The sequence below is a fragment of the Muntiacus reevesi genome, chromosome 7, assembly GCF_963930625.1.
Source record: "Muntiacus reevesi chromosome 7, mMunRee1.1, whole genome shotgun sequence".
NCBI lineage: Eukaryota > Metazoa > Chordata > Mammalia > Artiodactyla > Cervidae > Muntiacus > Muntiacus reevesi.
The window spans coordinates 29,428,383-29,455,799 of record NC_089255.1 but is presented as its reverse complement, the minus strand read 5'-3'; the positions used below and the strand labels follow the sequence as shown (position 1 = coordinate 29,455,799).

The 27,417-nt window shown below is 35.0% G+C and overlaps 1 protein-coding gene across 1 annotated transcript in view; it reads left to right on the top strand.

Moving 5' to 3' along the window:
• The window catches only part of AQR (aquarius intron-binding spliceosomal factor), a 90,236-nt gene that overhangs the window by 45,128 nt on the left and 17,691 nt on the right, over positions 1-27,417 (top strand). Inside the window, exons 19-32 of the mRNA XM_065940161.1 lie at positions 581-750; positions 1,795-2,036; positions 3,838-3,984; positions 4,727-4,796; positions 7,074-7,184; positions 9,779-9,888; positions 12,522-12,657; positions 14,743-14,952; positions 17,063-17,200; positions 19,723-19,794; positions 20,758-20,945; positions 21,667-21,838; positions 23,097-23,267; positions 25,141-25,226. Coding sequence (XP_065796233.1) covers positions 581-750; positions 1,795-2,036; positions 3,838-3,984; positions 4,727-4,796; positions 7,074-7,184; positions 9,779-9,888; positions 12,522-12,657; positions 14,743-14,952; positions 17,063-17,200; positions 19,723-19,794; positions 20,758-20,945; positions 21,667-21,838; positions 23,097-23,267; positions 25,141-25,226 — 2,023 coding nt within the window. The remainder of the gene's footprint in view (positions 1-580; positions 751-1,794; positions 2,037-3,837; positions 3,985-4,726; positions 4,797-7,073; positions 7,185-9,778; positions 9,889-12,521; positions 12,658-14,742; positions 14,953-17,062; positions 17,201-19,722; positions 19,795-20,757; positions 20,946-21,666; positions 21,839-23,096; positions 23,268-25,140; positions 25,227-27,417) is intronic.

The following is a 27,417-nucleotide window of genomic DNA, read 5'->3' as shown; positions in this document are numbered from 1 at the left end:
GAACTGTCTTCTAGAAGGAATTATCTTGCCCAAGATGCCAGCATAACCCTATTTAGAAACATCTCCTTGGGGATTCCTTGGTGGCTCAGACAGTAAAGAATCTGCCTGCAGTGGAGGAAACCCAGATTCAATCACTGGGTCAGGAAGATCCCCTGGAGAAGGAAATGGCAACCCACTCCCATATTCTTGCCTGCAAGAGGAACCTCACAGGCTACAGTCCATGGGGTCGCAGGAAGAGTTGGACACAGCTGAGCAACTAACATCTTCACACACACACAGAAGGAGCTAGGAGTAACTGACTCAAATTAAGTTCTTTGACTTGTAAGGCGCCTATTCTAGTTGAGGGCTTCAACATCACAGGATTGTTCTGGGAAGAAATAGTAACAGTTTAGAGAAAGGAGAAAATCTTTTCAGCTTGGAATTTGAAATGGATGAGTGGAAGTCATTCTAGTTGGAGGAATGGCTTGCAGTTAAGTCTGAATACTTTACTCATCATTTCTAGAAAAGGAATATTGCTAACTTACTTTGATATTTGAAACGTGTATATTTCATTTAACAAACTTTAAAAAAAAATGTCTAGGACCTGAACCCAGACCCAGTCTTAGAGGAGAATCAAGGACTTTTAGAGTGTTTTTGGATCCAAATCAGTATCAACAAGATATGACCAATACTATACAAAATGGAGCAGAAGATGTGTATGAAACTTTCAATGTAATAATGAGAAGAAAACCAAAAGAAAATAACTTTAAGGTAATTTGTGGGCTATATAATTAAAAGTATTGTGTCTTCATTTAAATAACTTTTAAGACATAACTACACAGATACTAGGTTTAAAAAGATTTAAAATCATGATCACTGCTTTTGATTTTAAACAAGCCTCTTAAGTTATTAACTTATAGATTAAATCTGAAATAAATTTATTTACTAAATCTTATTTTGTCTTTTGATGAGACTAAGAGAATTTTAGGTAGAGGTTAGTGCAAGAAAATAAGACACTATCTTGTTATCTCATTATCTCGTTGGATGTATAGCATTTATAATATAAAAATGTCTGGTTTTGTTATTCTTTGAAATTAATTGGCTAACCTTCTGATTTTCGTATGTTGCATAGATCACTTTGTTGAAATAATTATTGGAAAGTCTAAGAATCCGCCTTGACTTTTAGTAATTACTTCTGACAATGTATATATTAACTATTACAGGGACCTCTTATTGTAGCCCTAATTGTTTCATTCTGAAATTCAGACATTTCATTTTTATCGTTGTTCGTTTATTTTTTATTTCTTGTCTCTAGCAGTGCTAATTTTAGTATTTCTCAATTGTGGTGCATTTCACCATCAAGGCGCACATTAAAGTGCTTCTGGTTGTGTGTGGTCTCAGTAATGAGGAACTATAGGCTATAAGGTAGAGGAAACGCCAGGAATTTCTAAGAGGAAACTTTTTTTTCAAGGGTTTGTTCTGTAATGTTTTCTTGCCATTGTGTAGAACTGATCAAATTTTCATCCTACTCAAGAGAAGTCAAGCGATAAACTCATCTATGACATTCTGTCTAAATGATCCCCTAATGGATAAACTGTTCTTGCTAAGTTTGGTCTTTTGTTTAACTCCGTGTATGGTATCAGCTGGAAATATAGCTGTTGATTCAGTCTAGCCAAGCACCTGTCAGCAGAAAATAGCTTCTTGCCTTGAAACACTTGGGAATTCTGGATTAGTGCAGCCAGCTCTACATTCCACTGAAGTGCAAATGTTTGAGATGTCTTCTTGACAAATCCGTTTTTGTCCTCCTACTGACAGGCTGTGCTGGAGACGATCCGGAACCTGATGAACACTGATTGTGTGGTCCCTGACTGGCTGCACGACATCATTTTAGGTTACGGGGATCCGAGTAGTGCACATTATTCCAAAATGCCCAATCAGATTGCCACCCTTGATTTCAATGATACGTTTCTCTCCATTGAACATTTAAAAACCAGCTTTCCTGGTCATAATGTTAAAGTAACTGTGGATGACCCAGCTCTACAGATACCCCCTTTCAGGTAAAGTCAAAACTGGATATACTCCTTTCCAAGCTTTCTGTAGTCATTCTCAGTGAGACCATCAGGACTGTAGCTAAAATAAGTTTTAAGTATCACATCTAGATTTTGTTTGGGTAGTTTTCACCTTCCCCATATAATCACTGGGATAAATTTATTTTATTTGACTATTTCTAATTCTTTGTGTAGTAGCTATTTTAAGAGCAGAGTAAAAGTAGCCTTTGTCTTACAAGCGATCAGTTTGAAAAGTATTATATTGATATATTTGTAGCATTTGACTGAAGAAATAAGTCCTAATTAATATAAAGAGCCATGTGATTCTGAACTCGTGCTTTTTAGGAAAAAATCCTTTTTTTCTTTTAACCCTATTTGCTTTCACAATTTTAAATATTAATAATATTGTTATACTCAGAATTAAAGGAGCTTTGGATTAGTTTAAGTAAAAAAAAGAACAGAGTACCTGAAGTACTGAGTGCTTCATGAATTCCATCATACGAGCTAGTGGCGAAGCACTCAGTATACCTGGGATGTTAGCAAAGGACTTAATCACTTTCTTAGTTGCGAATTAGAACATATAGGTTTTAATTAACCATTAAATATAAATATAATAATTATACATATTAAAAACATGTACCCTTTTAAATTCTCAAACCGAGTCTCCCTCCATACTTCCCTAATCTCTAAACCCTCAGCACTTTCCGTCTTTGCAATGGTAGTGTCTTTCCTGCCTCTTGTCGCCTTTCTTAAATCCATTGTATGATGCCTCCTGCCAGAGTAATTGCATTGTCTGACTAGAAACTGACTTCTTAGCTTCTTTGGTTCTTAGCTTTTTTTTAATCTGTTTTTTTTTCCAGAATGTGAACAAAGACTGGAAAAAGTACAAATAGAGAATTAATTTTTTAGTTTAATCTTAAGAGTTTTCATTGACTTTCCACCAGGTACCTATGGGGAGTTGCTTCCTGGGATATCCTTGACCCCAGGCTAAGAACTTCTGCCTTAAAGGCTTGATATTCCAGAAGTGTCATAACAAGGTGCCAGTCTTTCTCTCTAGCCTTATTTTCTCTACTGAATCCTACACTTCTGTAGAACTGGCTATTTGTTTCTTCCTGGAATGTTTTTTGAAATTTATTTTAGATACTAGCTTTCCCATAAAGCCTTTTCTGATTAAATGAAGGACAATGTGTAAAGCACTTTACAGGAAATATGCTCTAAGTATGTAAATTTTCTTATGTAAACATTATGCTAAGTGAAGAAGCTAGACAGAAGAGAACAAATACTATATGATTCTGTTTACACAAAATGACCGGAATAGTCTGATATAAAGACAGAAAGTAGACTGATTCCCAGAAGTTAGGTTTGAGTTGGAATACAGAGTGACTGCTTAATTGACAGGGAGTTTCCTTTGGCGTGATGAAAATATTCTGGCATTAGAGAGCAGTGATGACTGTACAACATTGTGAATGTACTAAAACCCATTGAATTGAACCTTTTAAAATGGTGACTTTTATATGAATATTATCCCAGTTAAAAAAACGTTATTTCCTATAGAAAAAAAAATTAGATAAATGTTTCTTCTTTGATTCTCCCTTAATCAGATGGCTTTTTTCTTAATCTAAATACCCTTAACCACATTTCAGTGCTTTTAAGTCTACTTTTTTGAAATTTATATGCAGAGAGAATAAGTTCCTTTAAAACCATAAATGATTCTTGCTCATGATTGTCCTCTGTACAATGTCATGAATGAGACAGGTACTTGGCAAATTGTTGTTAATTGTGAAAATAAACGAAGGTTTTGGTTTTGTAGGATAACTTTTCCAGTAAGAAGTGGAAAGGGGAAGAAGCGGAAAGATGTTGATGGGGAAGATGAAGACACTGAGGAGGCAAAAACTTTGATTGTTGAACCTCATGTTATTCCTAATAGAGGTCCTTATCCTTACAACCAACCCAAACGGTAATTTCACTGCCTCTGCTAATTATAATGTTAGATAATAGTTTGCTATTTCACATGGATTAGTAATATTTGAAAGTTTTTCTGATTTTTTGAAAATTTTAAGAAACTTCTGATTCTGGACCCTCTTTACTTTTCTTCTGTTAGTTGACTCAATAGTTCAGACATTTTTGACCATTGTGTAATAATATTTCAAAAAGAAACATTTTCAGGTACTATGGAAAAGAGATATTAGCAGTCTTCCTGAATGTGACCACAGGTTCTTACTTCATGACCACGTGTTACATTTAGCAGCTACTCTTGTGCATGTGTGTCATGAGTAATAAAGTGGCACTGTGTTTGGTATTAGATGGGAAACCAGTACTTTGACACTACAGATAAGATCTGGGCTAACCATATTGAAAAATAACTGTAGTCTTTTTTTTCCACAATATTCATTCCGTTTTAATTGGTCTGGGGAGGGGCAGAGGTAAAGAAAATCAGAATAGACTGGGTCAGTCACGTGATCTGCTTGTGCTTATAGTTAGCAATATTGTACTGTACATTTAAAATGTTTTAAAAGAGTATGTCTTTATGTACTTTCTGCTGCACACGCATAGCCACAAAAAGGGGTCGGATGGGAGGAAGAAGAGATTGGGAGACCAGGGACAAATACAGAGCAAATGTTCAGACATCTCATTGTCTAAATTCTTACTAGCATCATCCACCTTTGTTTAACCAATTTCTTATCAACTCTTATTTGCAGTAATACAATTCAGTTCACTCATACACAGATAGAGGCCATCCGTGCTGGAATGCAGCCTGGGCTGACTATGGTAAGAGAATTACTGTTCTACTAGTTCTTAAATGGATTCAGACTAGAAGTAGGCATCAGATTTTCAGAGTATATTCCATTTTTAAGCACAGAAACCCAATTGAATTAAGTGTGTATAAGTAATTGTGGCATCTCATGTCATTGGATACTACCCATTTCAATGTCCATAAAAAATATTTCTTTAGAACCGAACTATGGCCGTTTATGTGCTGCCATTTTTATGCTGCCACAATGCATAAAGTGTTTATTTGCTGGCTGTTTGCAGAACAGTTCTGTTGACACTGATTTAGAAGTGTGTTTAATTTCCAGGTATTTGGAGATTTTCCTGTTGTCTTCTAGTTACTGGTTTCCTGGTCAGAGAGCATATTAAATACTTTCTAATTTTTTTTTTTAACTTATTAAGGTTTGTTTTATGGCCCAGGACATGACCTGTTGGTGAATATTCCATGTGCACTTGAATATGTGCTCTGTTGCCTTGAGTGGAGTGTCCTATGTACGCCATTTGGTTGTTGCTATTGTTCACTACTTCTCTTCCTTGAGAGAGGATTATTGAAGTCTCCAGCTGCAATTGTGAATTTGCTTCTCTGTTCAGTTCTGTTAGTTTTTGCTTCATGTGTCTTAAAGCGTTATGGAGATGTACGTACCCTTCCAGGGTTGTTGTGTCTTATTGGTGAATTAATGCTTTTGTCATGTGTGTCTGTCTTCACCACTGGTAACTTTCTTTGCTCTAAAGCCTACTTTGATATTAATAAAGCCAGTGCAGTTTTCTTTTGATTAGTGTTTACATGACACATCTTTTACTGTCCTTTCACTTCTAACCTACCTGTTACATTTGAAGTGAGTTTCTTGTAGACAGCATATGTTTGGGCATGGTGTTTTCCCTCTATTCTGAAGTCTCTGCTTTTAATTGGTGTGTTCAGTCCATTTACATTTAATGTTCTCATTGATGTGTTTGGATTTAGGCCTCCCGTTTTATTATTTCTTTTCTACGATTGCTCCCTTTTTGTGTATTCCTATTTCCCTTTTCCTGCCTTTTTCTGAGTTATTTCGATAGCTTTTAGTGTTTCATTTCTACTTATCTATTTTGTTTATATCTCCTTTATAATTTTTCTTAATGGCTACTCTAGAGAACTATTATATACATACTTACCTTTTCACAGCCTACTTAGAATCAATATTTTGTCTCTTAAATTGAATGGAGGATCCTTGCTTCCATATAAGTCCCTTTACCTTCCCATTTTATGTTGTAGCTGTCATATATTTTACCTGTAAATACATTGAAAATACTATCACACAATATTAAAATTTTTTATTACAGACATCATACATATTTTAAAGAACTCCAGAGGAGAAGAGTAGTCTACTACATTTACCATTTATCCTTTATTCCTGATATCTCAAGTATCCTCTGGTATCATTTCCTTTTTTAATTTTTTTCCCGCTGTGTAGCATGTGGGATCTTACTTCCCTGACCAGGGATTGAACCCAGGCCCCCAGTAGCAGAAGCGCAGAGTCCTAAACACTGAACCACCATGGAATTCCCCGGTGTCATTTCCCTTGTCTGAAGAATTTCTTTTACCGATATGAAGAACAGATCAGCTAACAATGAATTAACCTTTGTATTCCTTCTTCTGAGAGTCTCTCTAATTCATTTGCATTCTTTAAAATGTTTTTCCCTGGACATAGAATTTTCATTGATAGTTTTCTCTTTTCAGCCCTTTAAAAATGTGATTCCACTTCCTTTTGGTTTCCGTGGTTCTGATGAGAAGTACACATTCATCTGAAATGTCTTTTTGCTATATGTAATATATCATTTTTCTCTAGTTACTATTAAGATTTTTTTTTGTCTTTAGATTCCAACCATTTAATTATTGTATGTCTGGTCTTAGATTTCTTTGGTATTATTCTGTTTATGCTTCAGTGAGCTTCTTGTATCTGTTGATTTATGTCTTTTGCCAGATTTGAGAAATTTCCAGCTGTTATTTCTTTAAATACTTTTCTACGCTGTTTACTTTTCCCTCGCTAGAACTTCAAGGATATCAGACTTTTTAATATTGCTCCATGGATTCATGAGGTCGTGAATATTTTTTTCTGCTTTTTATTCAGGATGGCTGATTTCTATTGATTCATCTTCAAGTGTACTAACTCTTACCTTCTTCATGTTGCATTGAACTTACCTAGCAAATTTTTTAACTTGTTTCATCTTTCAGGTTTAAAATTTTCTTTTTCTAACAATGTGGTAATTCAGTGGTTTGCTATGTGTTCATCTGCTTTTTAGGTTGTGGGTCCACCAGGTACGGGAAAAACAGATGTGGCAGTTCAGATTATATCCAACATCTACCACAATTTCCCAGAGCAGAGGACTCTGATTGTTACTCATTCCAATCAGGTAAGAAAAAGGGAGTGTGTGTGTGCATGTGCGCTCATGTGTGCACGTGCTTGTGTGAAGTGGGTGTGCATATAGGGAACAGAGATGCATGGAAGCACAGTGTAGATTTCTGCTTATACGATAACCTGATTATGGGCACACAGAATACCAGGAAAGGATGATGAGCATAGTGTTTGTTGTTGAGTTAATCTTGGAGTATCACTGGTCATGACCAGACCATTCTAATAGAGGCAGTCCACATGCGGAAAAGCTGAGAGGAATATTTGGATACGTGGTAATTGACTTTTTCCCCCATCTTCTGTTCTTTAGAGCTTTTACTTTAAAACCATTACCCCTTACTAGTAGTATTTTTCTGCTACTAGAATGGATATTCCTAAAAGACTAAACCTATATCATATTGACACTGGATTGAATTTTAAGTTCTTATGAAGTATACATACGAATATGGGTGGACTGTTTTAGGTTGCTGGTCCAATACATAAAACATTTATAAATAGCTGGGGCTTCCTGGTGGCTCAGATGGTAAAGAATCTGCCTGCAATGTGGAAGACCCAGCTGCAATCCCCGAGTCAGGAGGATTCCCTAGGGAAGGGAATGGCAACCCACTCCAGTATTCTTGCCTGGAGAATCCCATGGACAGACAAGCCTGGCAGGCTACTGTCCATGGGGTCACAAAGAGTTGGACACGACTGAACAACTGACCTTTTATAAATAGCTAAAACAAGAAAAACAAAATGATCTTTACATCTATATGTGTGCCAGGGTATTTATTCTAAAGCTGTCATAGAAATAAGGAAGAGCAAGTAATATTTATTAATTCTCATGTAAAATGTGACAGACACCTCTCAGAATCTTCTGAAACATGTTGTGAAACTTGCACGGTAGTCCGTGCCCAAGGTACTTGTTTTCTCTGAATACATATTAAAAACAGTGCTTTCAGTTCACTAGTTTTTTTTTAAAAAAAAAAACTGGTCTATGAAGAAGCACTGGGTTTTTTAAATGCTCAGTGTTATTAATTCTGTTATTCATCAACTTTTAATCCCAGAATTTTAAAACTATTAACTGTCCATCCAATTCATTCCCTCTGTTTTCTTATCTTTAGTGTTTGTAAGTTACTGGCATGGTATACTAAAATTGTGCAGGGGAGAGTGTAATCAGGCTTTATCTTGATAAAAGAAGCAAACTATGACTTTTTCTTTCTTCTGTTTAATGAAATTTAGTCTGTAATAATTTTACCTATTTTCATCTTCTTAGAATGAGTAAGATATTATCCATGTGTTGTTTTAACATACTGGTTTTTTTTTTTAAACAAATTTTGTCATAACTGGAAAATGACTTTCTGTAGTATCCTCTACTTATGCCTGACTTATGTAGCACTGTTTTAGAGATGATGTTATTTTGCAAAAATAGCCAAAGACATCCTTGATCCTTTGATAATCAAATCATCCTCTTTAATGTAAATTGTTTATTTTTCAGAGTTTGTATACCAGATCTTGGTTTGAATATGTGATTCAAGCCATTCTCCAACATTGCTTTAATTTATGATGAAATCTTACAGTTTTTTCTGAGATTGCCATGTGCGAGTATTTTTTGCCCTCTAAATCTATGTGGTTCATAAGTTTAGATAGAGAAGGTTTAAATAGTGGCTAATGCCATGTGGTCTGATCTATTGTATCTCAAGTTTTAGATGGAGAATATTAAGAGTTTGGATAGTGTGAATTATTTTTTCAGATAATTTTGTTTATCTCATCAGTTTCTGAGCTCTAATTGCTAGAATTTTGGTAGTAAAAGATAGCTGTATACTTTATAGCTTGGATGTTTACAAGACTGGATATTGACTTCATGGTCAGGGCTAGACTAGTGTTAAATTCAGAGAATTTGAGTGGGGGCTAATCTTTAAATGTCATTTTTATTAGTATTTCTTTACATGCAATGAAACGCTTGCCTTTCTACAAAACCTTGTGACTACAGATGTTCAGATAACAAGTACTAGGATTTCAGGAAGCCCCAAAGATGAACATTTCATGGGTATGTCTTTCATCAGAACAGTTTGCAAATAGTGCTCTGCCCCCTGTTGTGTCAAGAGCTAATTTAGACCCTCAGCCTAAGATTTGAGTATTGTACTTTGGTTTCCTCTCTGTGGTCCTCTTGATGCCTTCTATCAACACACCTGGGAGGCCTTCTCTAACCACAAAACCCTTCCAGTTTTCTGCAACTCATAGAAATTTTGTTAAGTGAAATTTGATGTGTTTGTTAATTATTTTAGTAATTATTACTACTTGAGGGAAATAGAAACTGAGCCAAAGCCTTCTCTTTTCATAAATTATCAGAGATGTAATAGATAGATGACTTTTTATGATTTCTAGTTATTATTTGACTACACATACATATATTGCATTATCACAAATCAATAAAAACACTATTTCGTTTAAATTATAAATGGCCTAATAAGTTTCCTTCTGTGTTTAGACTTTGATTCTTATCTGACTGGGCAATACTCATTCATTTCTACCCTTGTGATTGTTAGTTTTTGTTACTTTTAAAGGAGCCTACTGATTCTTTAAAACTCACTCATTCATTTTTTTATTCTCCAGGCCCTGAACCAGTTGTTTGAGAAAATCATGGCTTTAGACATTGACGAGCGCCACCTCCTGCGTCTTGGTCATGGAGAAGAAGAGCTGGAGACTGAGAAAGATTTCAGCAGGTGAGCAAATGGGGATGAGTTTTGAAACAGTATGTGAAGAATTTTTAACCTTCTCCTCTTTTTCTTTAATAAAGAAAAAAGCAACAGGAAAGAGAGCAGTGAATAACCCAACTGAATTCTGAAGGGTTTTAGCGTAACCTACATAGGACGGAGGAGCCTGGTAGGCTGCAGTCCATGGGGTTGCTAGGAGTCGGACATGACTGAGCACTTCACTTTCACTTTTCACTTTCATGCATCAGAGAAGGAACTGGCAACCCACTCCAGTGTTCTTGCCTGGAGAGTCCCAGGGACGGGGGAGCTTGGTGGGCTGCCCTCAATGGGGTCGCAGAGTTGGACACGATTGAAGCGACTTAGCAGCAGCAACATGGGTATACTAGGTTGACCCCAAAGTCCGGTCATGATCTCCCTCTGCTCCAGTTCTACATGTTTATGGCATTTTCCCCCTCAAACATATGGTTATTTCAGTGAAAAGAGTTATCTTGTTCATCTTTTTTAAGTTGCAGATTTCCATTTGCTTTAGTTTACTGAAGTCAACATTGCCAAACCCAAACTATACAACTTTACACAATTCCATTTTACATTTCATCTAGACATTTAATTTCATATAATCTGGGCATCTATTAGGTAGATTCACTTAACAAAATGCAACTGGAGATTAGTGATAGTATAAGCTTTGGAGTTGTTAAGTATTATTTCAGGAATTTATTGCCAGTTTAGCTGGACTTTATGTTAATGTGACATAAAGTGACTAAATTTTACAAGTCAGATTTCTTCTGCTTTTAGTATTTTGATTTTTCCTTCAAAGTTGCTGTATAAAAAACAGCTTGTTTTATTTATAATTAAACTAGTTTTTAAAGCTTGATTTCTGACATAGACATAATTAACAGCTGTACATAATTAATACAGCCTTTGGCTATTGAACATTACTTTTGTAATCATTACTAAATTGATTATAGACATCAAAAGAACTAAAAGAGTATTAAATTACCACATTGCATTTATTTTGAGTTCTTATGTTAAAGAGCTCACCAAATATTTTTTAGCTTCTAAAAAGTCAAAGGGCAAGATCAACACACATTAAGTTACTTGGGGCTCTGGATTCTTAATTTTTGAACAGCTGGTAATGCTTCTGAATTCTTCCCATGGGTATTTCTTCTTGTTAAACCTAACTTACACAAGTGGACTCAACTCTAAAAGTCTGCTAATTCAGATTTCAGTGAATGTATACAGGCTGATGAAGTGCTAAGTACAGTAATTATAAGTGTATTGCAGCATAATTTATAGTTTTTAGAGAATATTATAATAGAAAAGAAGTAGAATTTTTAAAAAGTGATTTCTGGTGCTACCAATTTTCTTGAGGAAAAACTCTTTTTGCTTTCTGATGGGTAAGTCAAGCTCCAGGCCTTATTAGTAATGTGTGTGTATTTGATTGTGCAATTATTTCATTTTTCTCTTTGTCATAATTAAAAAGATGGGGGAATAACCAGTTGATGGGGCAGAACACGTAGTCAGAACATGCTCATTCATCAGTTAAGTTTGCCATCTTATATGGGTATGATTTGTGGCACCCCAAAGTGGTTACAATGATAATATCAGAGATCACAGAACACAGATAACAAATATAATAATAATGAAAATGTTTGAAATAGTTCAAGAATCTCCAAAATTTGATACAGACAGCAAATGCTGTTGGAAAAAAATGACAGTGATAGACTTGTTAAATGCAGTGTTGCCACAAACCTTCAATTTGAAAAAAATACAGTATCTGCAAAGTACAGTAAAGTGAAGCCCAATAAAATGAAGTATTCCTGTACATTGCTTTCCCTTTTTAAAATTAGTTCAGACTTTTTAATATAGTTTTAGATTTATAGAATACTTCAGCAAATATTACATAGGATTCCATTGTATACTGTTGCTGCTTTTTTCTGTTTTTTTTTTTTGGTGGTGAGGAATCGTAGCAGGCACTTTGTTATGGTAGAAAGAATTTGCACAGGCTTTGGGATCTAGTTCTGGTTCCACTTGTTTTTCTTAACTACCTGTCTTTGGGCCAGGTACTCTCCAAATTTCAGTTTTCTTACAAATTGAGCAAATATTTATGAACCTATTTGGTCCAGATGCCAAACTGTGTTCAATGCCAAAGAATAAGCAAATAAATTTTGAAATTACATTTCAGAAGTTTTAGAGCTAACCTACTTTTATGATAGTGATATTCAGAGTAGCCAGTTTGTAAACTATATTCTGGTTTGTTATGAGATGAACTAGCACTTGAATATACTATAGTGTTTTCTTCTTTGTGACGATCTTTTTATGAAGAAGAAAGAAAAGATAGCTGAACTAAAGGTGTTTAGTAATATAGTTAATTTTCCTTTCTCACAGACCACCAACACATTTGCACATCATCCTTGATCCATCGGTAGATTTTAAGTAACTTTGGCATAAAATAACTAAAGACCTACCACTTGAGTTATTTTATACCAATGCTACTTAGTAAATATAAACTATGTTTTCTACCTTTTATTTTCTTTGCTCATTTATTATTTCCGTTAATAATTTTCTTAAATATTTTGCTGACAGTTTCCTTGAAAGTCTCTTCATAATATAATTTTGCTTTTTTGCTTAATCGAAATTTTTAGGTATGGAAGAGTTAATTATGTCCTAGCTCGAAGAATAGAACTTTTAGAAGAAGTCAAACGATTGCAGAAGAGTCTAGGGGTTCCAGGAGATGCTTCATACACTTGTGAAACTGCAGGCTATTTCTTCTTGTATCAGGTATAAGAGATTAAAGATATTTAAATCATACTTTATTGGAATATACTCTTTATTTAGAAACTGGGATGGGTTCTGGAAACTCTTTCTTGAAAATTATTTTTTTGAGTAGATTAAAATATATACTGTTGCCAGAGTTATATTTGTGGATGTTAAATGTTTTGTCTCCTATTGTCTTCAATTTTCTTTGCTAAATAACTTTACTTGATGACTCATTCAGTGAAAGGCCAGTGTTGCTACTTTTAAATTTTTTTCTTCTCCTTTTTTGTTATTGAAAAAGTTTCTAGTCTCTCTTTTTTATTTTTTCACTTTTTTTCATTACTATAGAAATATAACTAAATAGTCTAGCTACCCAGTGGTAACAGATGCAGTTTTTTAACTTACTTTTAATAGGCATGTTAATCAAGGAATAAAGAAAAGCATATTTTCTGTTTAAATTTCCAAAAATACATTTTGTTATAGAATTGATTTCAAAGTAAGGAGTTTAAGTTAAAAATTCTTTGACTTCAGTTTAGAGGTATGTTTTTGCTTTTGTTAGGGTTAATTTTGGGGGTTGAAAATTAATGAGAAATAGACAGCCAAATAAAATGAATAAAAATAAGATTTTCATACTTACTTGGTTTACTAGCAATTTTAAATGGATTGAACATCAAATGAAGATTTTTGTATAACTCTATTTGTTCTCTTTGTACTAATGCTACTTATATATTTTAGGCATAAATCACAGTGTTGAAATTTTTAAATGTATATGAAAAAAAGTTTATGCTCATTATAAACTGATAAACCAGTTGAGTCCATTCAAAATGAGTGTATTTCATGGTTCCTTATGAAACATGGGACATATGCTTGATGTTGCAAAGTTATCTTCATTTTAGACTCTTAAGAACTTTGAATAATGGAGTAATGATCATGTTTAAGTGCATGTTTGTCACAAGATAAAAGTCACCAGGCTCTTAGTGAAAACTACTTTTAATAGTGGTAGAAATAACATATAAATTATTGAGGCCTAAGTAATAAATTTGAAAAATATGAACTGGAGGCCTCACAGTGTACATCAACAATTTTCAACACACAGTAATCACATTAGGAAAATTGTTGAAAAGGAAAATTCTCAAGCTCTGTCCCCAGAGACTTTCTTTTAATATGACATGATATCCAGGAATCTACATTTTTATTTAGCTTCTCAGATATTCTGCCTAAGGACCACTGTTTGAGAAACACTGAAGTTATAACAGAAAAACTGAGAGAATTACAAAAATTAAGTAGGAACTGAGTAGGGTCATAGTTAACATTTACTCCAACATATATTTAAACTATCTATATCCAAAAGTCATAAAATGAGCTTTCAAATACATAGTCAGCTTAACCAGAAGTTTTTTATATGTATACTAAAGAGAATTCAAAACATCTTGAAGGTCTCGGAGAAGGATTGACAAGTGCTAAATTGATTAAAAAGCTACTAGAGCTGGACTTAACCATATATGGAAAGAAACTGAGATAGTGAGAAAATAAGGAATTTCTTTGTTCAGAGAGGGCTTTTTGGATCATCGATCATAAACTGTTTTGAATATGCATGGGAAATCTGAAACATCTGAGATAAAAAGTTCCATGAGATAATTCTAGGGTTCTTTCCCATCTGTACATGTTTTATTTAAGGGTTTTTTACCCTACAGTCTTAAAGTTTACTTTTATAAAAGAAGAGCAGTTTGTCAGTGACGGGTAAGAAACAGTCTGGTTGGGTCAAAGATTGCTTTTCTTTTCCTTTTCCTACTGGACCACCAGAGAAGACCAAACTAAGCGCATTTTTTATTTTATTATTTAAAATGTTTTTTAGTCACTCAGTCATTTGGACACCAACTCTTTGCAACCCAATGGACGGTAGCCCGCCAGGCTCCTCTGTCCTTGGGATTTTCCAGGCAAGAATACTGGAGTGGGTTGTCATTTCCTTCTCCAAGGGATCCTCCCGACTTAGGGATCAATCCAAGTCTCCTGCATTGTCAGGCAGATTCTCTCCCACTGAGCCACCAGGGAAGTCCATCTGAAACATAAGTGCTGACCAATTTAACCTCAAGTCTCTTTTTCTTACAGGTGATGTCTCGTTGGGAAGAGTATATCAGCAAAGTGAAAAATAAAAGTAACACGATGCCAGATATTACTGAAGTCTCCAGTTTCTTCCCATTTCATGAGTACTTTGCAAATGCCCCACAACCCATTTTTAAAGGCCGATCTTATGAAGAAGACATGGAAATTGCTGAAGGATGTTTTAGGCATATTAAGAAAATCTTTACTCAGCTTGAGGTAAGGATTCTCAAGTTCTTCTTACTTTCTTTTAAAGGTTTTAAGCTTAGCTGTTTTTTTTTTTTTAATTTTAAGTAAGTAGAATATTCAAATCTAGCAAACAAGATTATTACTTTTAAGTGGAATTATTGGAAGCATGTATTGTTCTGGTTGAAGAAATAAGTAAAAATTATGATATGAATTGAATCACCATTTTTTTTTTCTGGTGTGAAAGTCTTAGTATTTAAGAAAGGAATGCTTTCTTTAGGAGATTTAGCAATAGCTCCTTCATTCAGAATTTGGCTATTCTAAATTCTTTATGCCTTTGACTTGTGGGCAAAAAGTGAGGTTGCTGTGTTACCCAAGATGGTCCTGATTATTAAGGTGAAATAAGAATCACGACCATACACAGGGGACAGAGAAGAATGTTTGGAACCCAGGGCTCCTGGGATGCTTCCTGGTTTTCTCATTCCTTATTGGAAACATCCCTGGAAGACTACAGCAATAGTGTAAAAGGACCACATTTCAGACTAACGTTCCTCTCAGAAGGTTTAGGATTACTTCAGATTAAAAGGGCAAAGATTGTCTCTTTTTAAAAGTCTTCGTACCTTTTAGATATGATTTTATCCCTACTTCCTACAGCAATATCCGGCAGATAGTAAGTATTCAGTAAACACTGACGCATGGTGTGAGTAGGTGGGTAGAAACGGATGAATGGTCGGTACAAAATAATAAATATATAATGTATACACATATGTAGTATATATGTAATATGATAATGATGAATAAAATTGTAAAACCTGCAGAACAGTGTTGTGGTATACTTATGATTACATAAATAGTATAATATAAAAGGATAAAAGCATATAATTTATAATAATAGCTGTCTGGGGAGACAGTAGGAAGAAGGAAATACAGGGTACCTCCACCTGTGCCTGTGATACTTTAATTATTTAAAAATAAATAAACCAAAACAAATGTTTAAAAGTCTGACATAAGAATGACATAATGTTCAGACTTGATAAAGCTTGATATTAGGTACTCTGCATGGCTCGTTTACTCCTTACATCCATCTATTGTTGATTCCCCTACTCTGCTCTGGGATCCTCTGCCATGGTCTGGGCTGGGACTGGTCCTTGGAGTCTTGATTTCCCAGCCTCTCATGTCAGCTGACTTCTGGCTGGGTTTAGCCAATGAGAAATGTGGCAAAAATAGAGGAAAGAAGGAAGCCAGGGTTTTTCACCACCAGCTCTCTCTGCCTGGGGTTTCATCCCTTACATGACTCCAGTTTCAGCTGACCTGGTCCACTGCTGTTCCAGCTTTATATTGATACCTCAGTTTCTGGGCTTAGGTAACACTTCTTCCTTTTTATCCTTCCTAGCCTACGGATGGTCATAATATTCTGCTGTTGCCAATCTCTGGGTTACATCACCATTCGTTGGTTGGCTTTTCTACTCCTCCATCACCTGCATAAACGGGTTCCTTGCAATAAATTCCTTTCATTATGAATGCTTGACATAGTGTCTATTTTCCTGGAGGTACCAGGGTGATCGATATGCAGTATTCTTGTTGACACAGTAAATATTTTACCTTATATAAAAAAACAGCCCAAATTGTAGCTTTAATATCAGTTATTATTTGAACTTAATTAGTAACTTATGAATCATGGACAGAGTTGTTGTTCTATCAGTTCAGTTCAGTCACTCAGTTGTGTCCGACTCTTTGCGACCCCATGGACTGCAGCGCGCCAGGCTTCCCTGTCCTTCACCAGCTCCCAGAGCTTGCTCAGACTCACGCTCACCGAGTTGGATGATAGGCTTAGTTTATGCTGCTGCTGCTAAGCTGTGTCTGACTCTCTAAGCCTAGAGACTGCAGCCCACCAGGCTCCTCTGTCCATGGGGTTCTCCAGGCAAGAATACTGGAGTGGGTTGCCATGACCTCCTCCAGGGGCTCTTCTCAACCCAGGGATCAAACATCTCACGTCTTACCTGCATTGGCAGGCAGCTTCTTTACCACTGGCGCCACCGAGATGTTTATATTAAGCTTGCAGATAAAGTCTCATAAACTGGATTATTGAACGTGTGCATGATTTTCCTAAAACAAGTGTCTCGTTGTTTCCCCACTCCCATAGGAATTCAGAGCCTCTGAACTGCTTCGAAGTGGACTCGACAGATCTAAATACCTTTTGGTGAAAGAAGCCAAAATCATTGCCATGACCTGTACTCATGCTGCCCTAAAACGACATGATTTAGTCAAGTTAGGTTTCAAGGTAAAGACTTATATTTTAGTTCCTTAATTCATCTGTGCAGCTGTTAGTTCCTCTCTTGTCTCTTCTGTCCTTAATACTAGGCCCTTTCCCTTGAATGTTTGCTTCTTACTGAGGTTTGCATTTATAATTACTTTAAAATGGCTCTAAAGTGATAATAACATCCCATGTTTATATGATTAGTAAACTCTAATAAATAATTTTCTAAATGTAGTTATTAGATGTATTAATATGTGTTTTAAGTAACATTATAGCCATATGACTGTCTAAATAACTTCTAGTGCTTTTTAAGGTAAATTAATTTACTTTCACTGTGTTAAAAGAATCTCCAAACAGAACTAAAAACTTTATAAAAACATTTGACAGTATTTTTCACCTATTAGAAATCTGTATGCTTGCCTTATTTACCTTTTAAGCACACATCCACTGCAGTTATTTGTTCATTCAGTAAATGAAAAGCATTCTGTGTGAGGATATGGAATATACTTATTTAGACTGTCAAGTAAGATATTTAAATGACTCCATCTCAGGATAAGGACTGGAGAGCCAAAGGGTAAAGACAGCCTGTTACTTGTTACTCAGCTGAAATGTAATGTAATAATTGATCAGTAAATTTGAGTTTGCAGACACTTTGTGACTTTGCTAGTGGTACTGACTAATCTCTGATCTTAATGCAAATCATTTAACTTCCCTCCAACTGGTTTATCTGGTGTTATTAGTGTTTCATGTACTGGTTTGAATTCAAAGTTAGTAAAACGTTTGTTGCTGATGAAAATAGCTGACATTTTTTAAGTGTTATGAGGTCACTGGAAGATAAGTGCTAAATAAATTCAAGGTGATAGAATTGTTGAGATCTTGGATTAAAGTTTCCTCAGCTATAAGGTAGGACAAATATGATAATTTATTAAAAGGTAGTGTGAACTTAACCTAGTGGTGTGAACTTACCTTTTGCAAATTAGTGAAAAGCTTTCACCTAAATATTTTGTTCTTGCTTTGGGCTGACACATAAAATATACTTTGGATTTGCTGTTAAATCATGTTAGTTTTAACAACACAGGGAAATGATACAATCTAAACTGAGCATTTTATGCTTTCTTGCGGCTGTTCACATGCATAAACTACAAAACATTACTTGTAGCTTATCATATTTTCATTAATCATTTTCTTACATTGCGCTAGTAAGATAGTTAGCGTAAGATAGTCAGGGTATCCCTTCACATTACTCCCCACTCCCCAATTATCTAGTCTTTCAACTCTTTTCATATTTCCTGTGTCCTTTTCATTTATATCAATAAAATGCTAAATTTCCATTTCAGGCACTGTCTTTTGATTCTGTGCTGTCTCCAAGGAGACATGCAAGCACTTTGGTGTACTCTTTTCCTTCCTTAATACATCCAGTATAGTTGTGGCATAATTTTGCTTTGCAATTAAAATCTCCTTTTTAACAGGAGCTATAGATATATTTTTATAAGTTAAATCACATTAGATTTTCAGAGTTCTTTCTCAGGAAGGAGTCTCTTTAAGCTGTCATCTTTGAGCTTTTCCCATTCTGTTCTCCATATTGTGTCTAGCACCTTGAGAGCCCACGTGGGAACTTCTGAGAAAATATGACTCTTTGAACCCCTCCTCCTAGGTTCCCATCAGGATGACCTAACTAATCATTGTAATAGGGAAATTTAGCATCAGATAGAGTTAGAGAAGATACCCATCCACATGCCTAAAACGTTCTACTGTTTTCACTAGAAAACAGTACAGAATTGAACCTTAAATTTCATCATGTCCAGTAGAAACCCAGCTACCAGACTTGAACAAATACAAGCATATTTTGGTAAAAATGAGTAGCACAGAAACTGCTGCTGCTAAGTTGCTTCAGTCGTGTCTGACTCTGTACGACCCCATAGACGGCAGCCCACCAGGCTCCTCTGTCCCTGGGATTCTCCAGGCAAGAATACTGGAGTGGGTTGCCATTTCCTTCTCCAGTGCAGAAACTAGAGGATACATAAACAATTTGCTTAAAAGAAAAAAGTTAATTAAGCATTAAGAGTAAGTATACTCCCCCTACCTTCCACTTCCTTGAAAAAAAATTAGGGGAGAAAACTTTGAAAAAATAAAACAAAAGAACCCAACTTTGTGCTTAGTAAGAGTCTCAAAGAAGGAATTTTACGAGGAATAGGATATCATACTATAAATAGCAATCAGAATTAGAAGAGGAAGGGAAAGATAAAACCTGATGAGAATAAATCTAGAAGAAATTGGGCAGATAGAAGATTCACAAAGAATGAAATTTCCTTCGGTTGGAGCAAGACTTGATTTTTCATTATTTTATAGATGTGCAGTGCCTAACATTCCTGGAAACTAGGGTTCAGGCATGGTGGTAAAGAAGATCATAAACTTTCTGTTTGAATAATTTGTATGTTATTTTTATCTGAATTATTTGAGAGAGTTTTGGATGCTTATTACAGTCATGGTGGTAGCTGTTTGGGTTTCAAACTGTTTCACAAGCTTTCTCTTTCTCCATTTCTCAGTATGACAACATTTTAATGGAGGAAGCTGCTCAGATTCTGGAGATAGAAACTTTTATACCTCTTCTTCTACAGGTAAGATACTGAAATTGAGACAAAGTAGAGGTTTCAGAATTCTGGAGGGTGGAGTCAGAAAACTAGAGTTTGGGGGTGCTAATTGCTATGATTATGTATTCTCCTTAACTTCATTTTGTTCAGTATTCTGTTTTAAGCATGTAACTTCCTTTATTCCCTGGTTATTGAGAAGTTTGTATTATTTGGGAGTACTATTTAAAAATTCATAGTTTGTCTCTTAGTTTTTCTCAAGAAAATTACATTTTTATGCAGTCTGGAGGGAAGACGAGCTCTTTTTTCATTTCTTTCAGAGTTGTTTCTGGAATTATTTTTGATCCCTGGATACATTATTTTTCATTTTATGCCTGAAATTTTTTAGTTCAATGATGATGTTTAAAAATGTTTTCTTATTGTATAATAGTCTTTACTATGGAAGCATTAAAAAAAAATGCAGAATTCTGGATTAAAGAACAGAGGCTCCTCTAATTTATAGATAATTGGGTTTCAAAAGTTGTTTTATAAAGCCAAATTATCTGGTATTTTTATTTTATCAAAATATGTTTCAAAAAATAAGGAGACATGTAGAGTAGGAAATTAAAGAAGGTGTAATTTCTGCTGCCTGTAATTGTGATACAATTTGACATCTTTCCATTTCCCTGCTTGGGCATCTGTTTCTTACTGTGCACCCTTTGCCTGATTAGGACCTAAGCCTCCCAGACCTCTTTGGGTTACCCTGTGTAGGCTGAGTCCATGCCTGCCTTCTCAGTCCCTCCAGCCTTTCTCACACACTGTCAGCCAGTGGTACCCATACAAGTCATTCTATAAATTTGCCAGATTCTTCTCTATGAAACTGGTGAATGGCAAGAATTAGTAAACTGTTAAAGCCATCATGTGAATAGCAAGACTCTTGTGCCATGAATTGGAGATTAACAGGGTAATACATTAATTAGAGTATGTTGCCATTTCCCCACTTTTTATTCCTAGAATCCTCAGGATGGTTTTAGCCGACTAAAACGTTGGATTATGATTGGTGATCATCACCAGTTACCGCCAGTCATTAAGAACATGGCCTTTCAGAAGTATTCAAACATGGAGCAGTCCCTCTTCACTCGCTTTGTCAGGGTTGGAGTTCCTACTGTGGACCTCGATGCCCAGGGGAGGGCCAGAGCAAGGTAAAGGAGAGTGGGCAGTGGGAGCCGGAGCAGGGGCTGGGTATTAGGGGTACTGCTCCTGTTTAAGGACATCAGTTCCATGATCCAACTATTCGATAGCATCTTCTGCATAGACTCTTAAGCACTCTCTGCTATCCAGGAACTTGCCTGGATACACATCTTCAAATTGGAAAATACCTTTATTGCTTTCAGTATGGGTTGTGAACTGAACAAATGAGTTCCTTCATTTTATTAATTGAGATTAATTTAAGTGACTTATAAACTAAGGGTTTCCTTTCACTGTTACCTCCTTTTTCTTCATGCCCCCAAAAGATACATGATTAATATCATTTTGAAATCTAAAGCTAGAGATGAATAAGAAAAGAACACACTAATTCTTATTCATAAAATATATAGGTTCCCTCTCATAGAGTTACTTGTAGGTTTTTTTTCACTGTACAGACTCTTCCTTGATTTTCTTATTTAAGGAATAAAGATAGCATTTACCTTAGGGAACATGATAAAGTTATCATTTCTGTAATGTCATCAGTCTCCTGATTTCCTTGATGGTAGGGAGGGAGACCAAAGGTTGCAAAAGCATTGTTGCTAAAACAATGAGCACGAAGTAGGTAATACGAAAATTAACAGGAAGAACCCAGTTCCTTAGAAACCCCCTTAGGTATATTAAAAGGGAATGTACACTGCTAACTTTTCCTTTTCGGGGGGGATTTGTCTTTGAAAGCTTGTGCAACCTCTACAACTGGCGATATAAGAATCTAGGAAACCTACCCCATGTGCAGCTCTTGCCGGAGTTTAGTACAGCCAATGCTGGCTTGCTCTATGACTTCCAGCTCATTAATGTTGAAGATTTTCAGGGAGTTGGAGAATCTGAGCCTAATCCTTACTTTTATCAGGTAAGAAAAAACAAGAAACTGTTAAGTTCATTTTGTATTTTCCTGGCTTACTTACTATCTGAATTAATATTACTGAACCATTTAGCCAACCACTGAGTAAAGGAAAGTTAGGTTTCCACCTCAGAGACAACACACACTTTTCTATTTCAAATGGATTAAAGATATATATACCAAAGAAAAGAAACAGTAAACATACTAGAAAGAAGAAAGTATTGATGAATATATAATATTGAGATTAGAAAGGTTTTTTAAGCTTACAAAATCCAAAATCATAAAGAAAAATATTGATTTGAGAACAGAGTTTATTTTCATCATTTAACAGGCAAGAATTAACAGCCAACAGAAAAATACAATAAGGACAAGAATATACAGTTCACAAAGATACATGTATAGCGAGTATAAATCACTGGAGCATATTTTCACCTCTGTTGGGTTAGGTTTGGGAAATACTATACTCATGCAATGCTAGTAGGAAAGTTATTTTGTGGACATATTGTTAGTACTTATTAAAAGCAGTATTCTTACTTCTATGAATTTATCCTTTAAGAAATAGACAAACTTGCAAAGACTTATATGGTAAAATGTTCATCACATCTTTTACTGCAAATTATTTTTGAAAAGAAAAACAACCTAAATGTTATCAATAGGGATTAATTACACTTTTACCTATTCCATATAATACTGAATAGCCACTAAGAATAATATTATAACTTGGTTTACTGAAAGGGAGAATTATGCTATACTAGTGAAAAAATCAGATTTCAAAGTGTATCTATAGTATCCCACTTTGTTTTTTAAAAACAAGACATACATATAGAAATTCAGACAGGTAATTACCACATATGTTATTTTCATGTATCATTGTTAATTTAGGGTTAGTTAATTGCTCAGTTTTATGAGAGGTATTCACTTGTCCAAGATAGTAACTTGTCACTTCTTGAGGTGTGATGAATGAGCAAATTGTACTAGTTAACTGTTTTCTCTACACCTGCTGCATACTTAAGTCACTTCAGTCATGTCCAGCTCTTTATGATACTATGGACTGCCAGGCTCCTCTGTCCATGGGATTATTTAGGCAAGAATACTGGCATGGGTTGCCCTGCCCCTCTCCAGGTGATCTTCCCAGCCCAGGGATCAAACACGCATCTCTTATGCCTCCTGTATTGTCAAGCAGATTCCTTACCACTAGCCTGGAAAGCCCTGATTTTTCTCTATAAAGGGAAATAAATGCACAGTCTGATTAATGTTTTCATTACAGAATCTTGGGGAGGCAGAATACGTAGTGGCACTTTTTATGTACATGTGCTTACTTGGCTACCCTGCTGACAAGATCAGCATTCTGACAACGTATAATGGACAAAAACATCTTATTCGTGACATCATCAACAGACGATGCGGAAGCAATCCATTGATTGGAAGACCCAATAAGGTAATTTTATAATATGTTCTCTTATTCATGTTATTGGCAAGATAGAAAGATTTATATTTATTTTGAGTTATATTGTTCTACTTTGCTATCTCCTTTTAAAATATGTAAGAAAATGAAATAAAAAGAACTCTATAAGTTATGTGACACTTCTGACACTGTTATTGATTTACTGTGAATGTCTGTCTCACCTATCACAGTGAAGATTTTTGTTGATAGTAGCCAGAAGTAACTGTTTCTAAAACTTTTTGTTGGTAAATATATCTAATTATATATGTCCTTTACAATAGAAATAGAAATTGTAGCGTTTTTTATCTTGTTTTACAAAGGTATAATTCACACTGCTTCTTAGTGTGTGTGTCTCTGTGTGCATGTATACACACATAGGAAAGTGTTTTTCTTGGGCATAAAGGAAAATCAAGTATATTCAGATCCTAGGGTTTTTTAAATTACTTTTTTTGTTTTTTTATGTGATATGATAGTGCTATCAAATAAAAATGAAGATCCTTGATTTTATCAATAAAAGTTTGAAAAATTAGAATAACAAAACATAAATATAGTATTAATAATGAAGAAATTAGGACTTTGGTTGTGAACGTAGCTATATAAAGCTCTTTCATCTTTCCTTGGAAATCATCCACAAGTAAGAGGAAAATGGGAGTGGGAGAAAACAAATTACACTTTTAGTGAGATGACATGTGACTAAGATCAGGAAGAAAATGTAGGGAGAAGAGAATTTAGGGGATCAGTCTTGAAAGTGACAGCAAAAACACACTTTCTGAAAATGAGTGGCATACTTTGAAGTCTAAGAGCCACATTCCTACCCAACAGTGGATGTGGGTATTGGGGTGAGCAGAAGCCTTTCAGGTCCCAGATTGGTTCAAAGGAAACTACAGGTGAACAATATCTGGGGGAAGAAAAGACTCTCTGTAGTAGCAGTGAAAGAGAGGACCATCTGTTGTGAAAATCACTGAGCCTTTAGGAAACAGTTCTGCTCACCCCAGCCTATCTTCTTTGTTAATACATAGCTCATCTAAGAAACCCACTTAATCAGTGGTGAAATAGAGGGGGAAAGGAAACTAGCACAAGCTTCATGTATAAATGAGGGAAAGAGCAGCAGAACACACTAATTGATAAGGTAAAGTACTCCAGAAAGCATAGAAAGCATGTTGGCCTAGAACAGATGAGAATTTTGAATGCATATTTGGGTATGAATTTTAAAATGCTTAATGAAGTAGCCACTTCTGTAAGGGAAGGCTACAAAACAAAGAAATTGAAGAACCCAGGAAGAGATAAAATGAGAACTAGCAGAAAGTAAAACAAAATCAAAGAGATGGAGACAAAAGGAAAGGGGAGGAACAGACATTGTGGAACTTTCCGTAAGGGATATAGAGAGTGAAAATGAGAAATGAATAACTTTGAAATATAGGAAGTTTAGAAATATAAGAATCTCTATCTCTGTCCTTTTACTTATAACTAACCAAAAAAACTTCATAAGGAAAGGTACTCTCTCTTGTATCAGGAAGATAAAAGGGACACTAGGTGTATAATTAACGAAGATGGTCCCTGCTTTCATGGGGCTGAGTAGTCTAGTAGAGGGAAGACTATTAATGCCACAGATAGTTACTTCATTATCCACAGAGTTAAAGACGAGTGCTATAAGTGTGAGTAACATAGGGACATAGCCTCATCTGGTCACCATGGTTTATTTCATAGGGTTCATTTACTTGTTCTTTCAGTTCCAACTGTATAGTTATGTTCTTTTGGGATTGATTATTTTAAGGATAAGATTTTTATTTCTAGCATATTATTTTAATGATCTCTCAAGAATTTTTGCTTTTGAAAATATACCACATTCCCCTTTTTTTCCTCCCAGGTGACAACTGTTGACAGATTTCAAGGTCAACAGAACGACTACATTCTTCTGTCTCTAGTACGAACCAGGGCAGTGGGCCACCTGAGGTATGCAAGGAAGCATTTTCTTAATAGTGTTGAATCTCACTATCTGCTTCAATTTTGAGCTTTCATATCTAAGTGGTTTTCAGGTTTAAAGTATAGTTAATTGTTATAGCAACTTTTGGTGCTTTTTGTTGGAATGTAACGGTATCATATTCTTTGTGTAATCATTGCCATTGCTTCTGAATTTTTTGAATCTTAAATATTTTAGTCATTTTAACTTTTTTTCTCTTCAGGAACATTCAGAGATAGCATTTGATCATAAAATGTTATACACACACACATATATGTGTATATATATGTATCCTATACCTGTTTGAAATTTAATATAAGAAATTCAAGGAGGTAAAGTGGTAAAAAGTCTCTTAAGTAAATTTTTCATTGCACAGGATTTCTGACTTTACCCGACACAGTCTTTTAGCTTAGTGTTAGAGAGGATAAAGGAACCATTTGTTCTCTCAGGATTAAGAATTGTCAAAACAAACAGTAACCTATTTTTATCATTTATTGTGATGTATTTATGTGCTAGAGATTTTGTGGGAATAATATCTCCTTATTACAAAGCAGCCATTTAGTTTTATATAAACCTTCATCTCATATGACTTACTAGCAAAACTGTAAGGAGAGTTCATTTTATTATTTTACTTAATGGATATAAAAAGAAAATTCTACATGCTCTCTTAATGTTGTCATTAAGTCAAGATCTATGTGGTATTTAACCCAGAGCAATCAGGTTCCACTAAGCCAATAATTTTTATGTAGGAGTAAACAAAGATGGAATGTTTCAAGAAGTAATTTCAAGACTATAGCATTCTAAAATGCAGTTTATTTTTACTTAAGTGTCAAACGTGTTTTTGGAGACTAACTTTTCTAAAAAGCAGTTCCATTTCCACATTGAAATTTATAGCTGCTGCTAAATAGGGCATCATTATGATTTACCTAATTAAAATATCTTATCCATGCTCACAGTATGAATACGAGAATACTGCTTCCTCCTCTCCCCACCTTTTCTCTTACTCTGTAGTACTTTTGTCTTTGTCACATTCCCATGACTTTATTTCTATGCTGTTCTTTACCTGACTTTTCTGAAAACTCAACTAAATAAAGAGAAAGATGATGATAATAAAATGCTTATAAATGAGGGTTTAAAAAAGAACCTGATTTCATTATCATCTCACATATCCAGCTTTTCTTTATCCAAATAAATTTATCTTCTTTATATTTGCCAAACTTTTGTTTTGGAAGTTCAACTTCTTCGGTGGCTGCTGTTGACAGTGATGGTAGTTTTATTAAAGCTCAGAGGGGGAGAAACTTAGTTTACCAATTACCTGTAATTCAGCTATCCAGATAGTTTAGGTATCTTGGTGAGAATTTTATCAAGCTCCTCATAGAATTTTTTGGTTTGTAAATGCAATCTTTCATGTCTTTGTTTTTCTAAGAAGCAGTGAAATATTTTGTCTTTCAAATTTCAAGATACCAAGGAAACCTGTCTTCCATATTTTTCTTTTTAGTAGCATCTTTATTGAGATATAATACACATGCTGTACAATTCAATGTGTAAATAAACTGTATTTTTAAGTGTACGATTCAATGATTTTTTTGTGTACAAATAAACTGTATTTTAAGTGTACAGTTCAATGATTTTTTAGTATATTCATAGAGTTACACAACTATATTCACAATTTGAGAACATTTTCTAAAATAGCAAGAGACCCTATACCTGTCAGCGGTCACTCCCTTCCTCTCCCCTTCAAGTCCTTGGCAACCACTGTTCCACTTTGTCTATAGATTTGCCTGTTCTGGACACTTCATGTAAATGATGTTACTTAACATAATGTGTTCAGGATTCATCCATGTTGTAGCATGTGTCAGTACTTCATTCCTTTTAATAGCTAAATAACATTTTGTTTGTGAATATTTTACTTTCTGTTTACCCATTCTTCAGTTGATGTACACCAGGGTGGTTTCCACTTTGTGACTATTTGAACTGCTGTGAAAATGCATGTACAAGTTATTGTGAGAAAGTATGTTTTCCTTTCTCTTGGTTGTAGACCTAGGAGTAGAATTGCTGGGTCTTGTGGTAACTCTGTCTTGCCCTTTAAGAGACTCCTAAACAGTTTTCCCAAGTGCCTGCCATATTTCTTTTACCCATCCAGGATAGACTAGACAGGTGATAGACAGGATAGACTAGACAGAC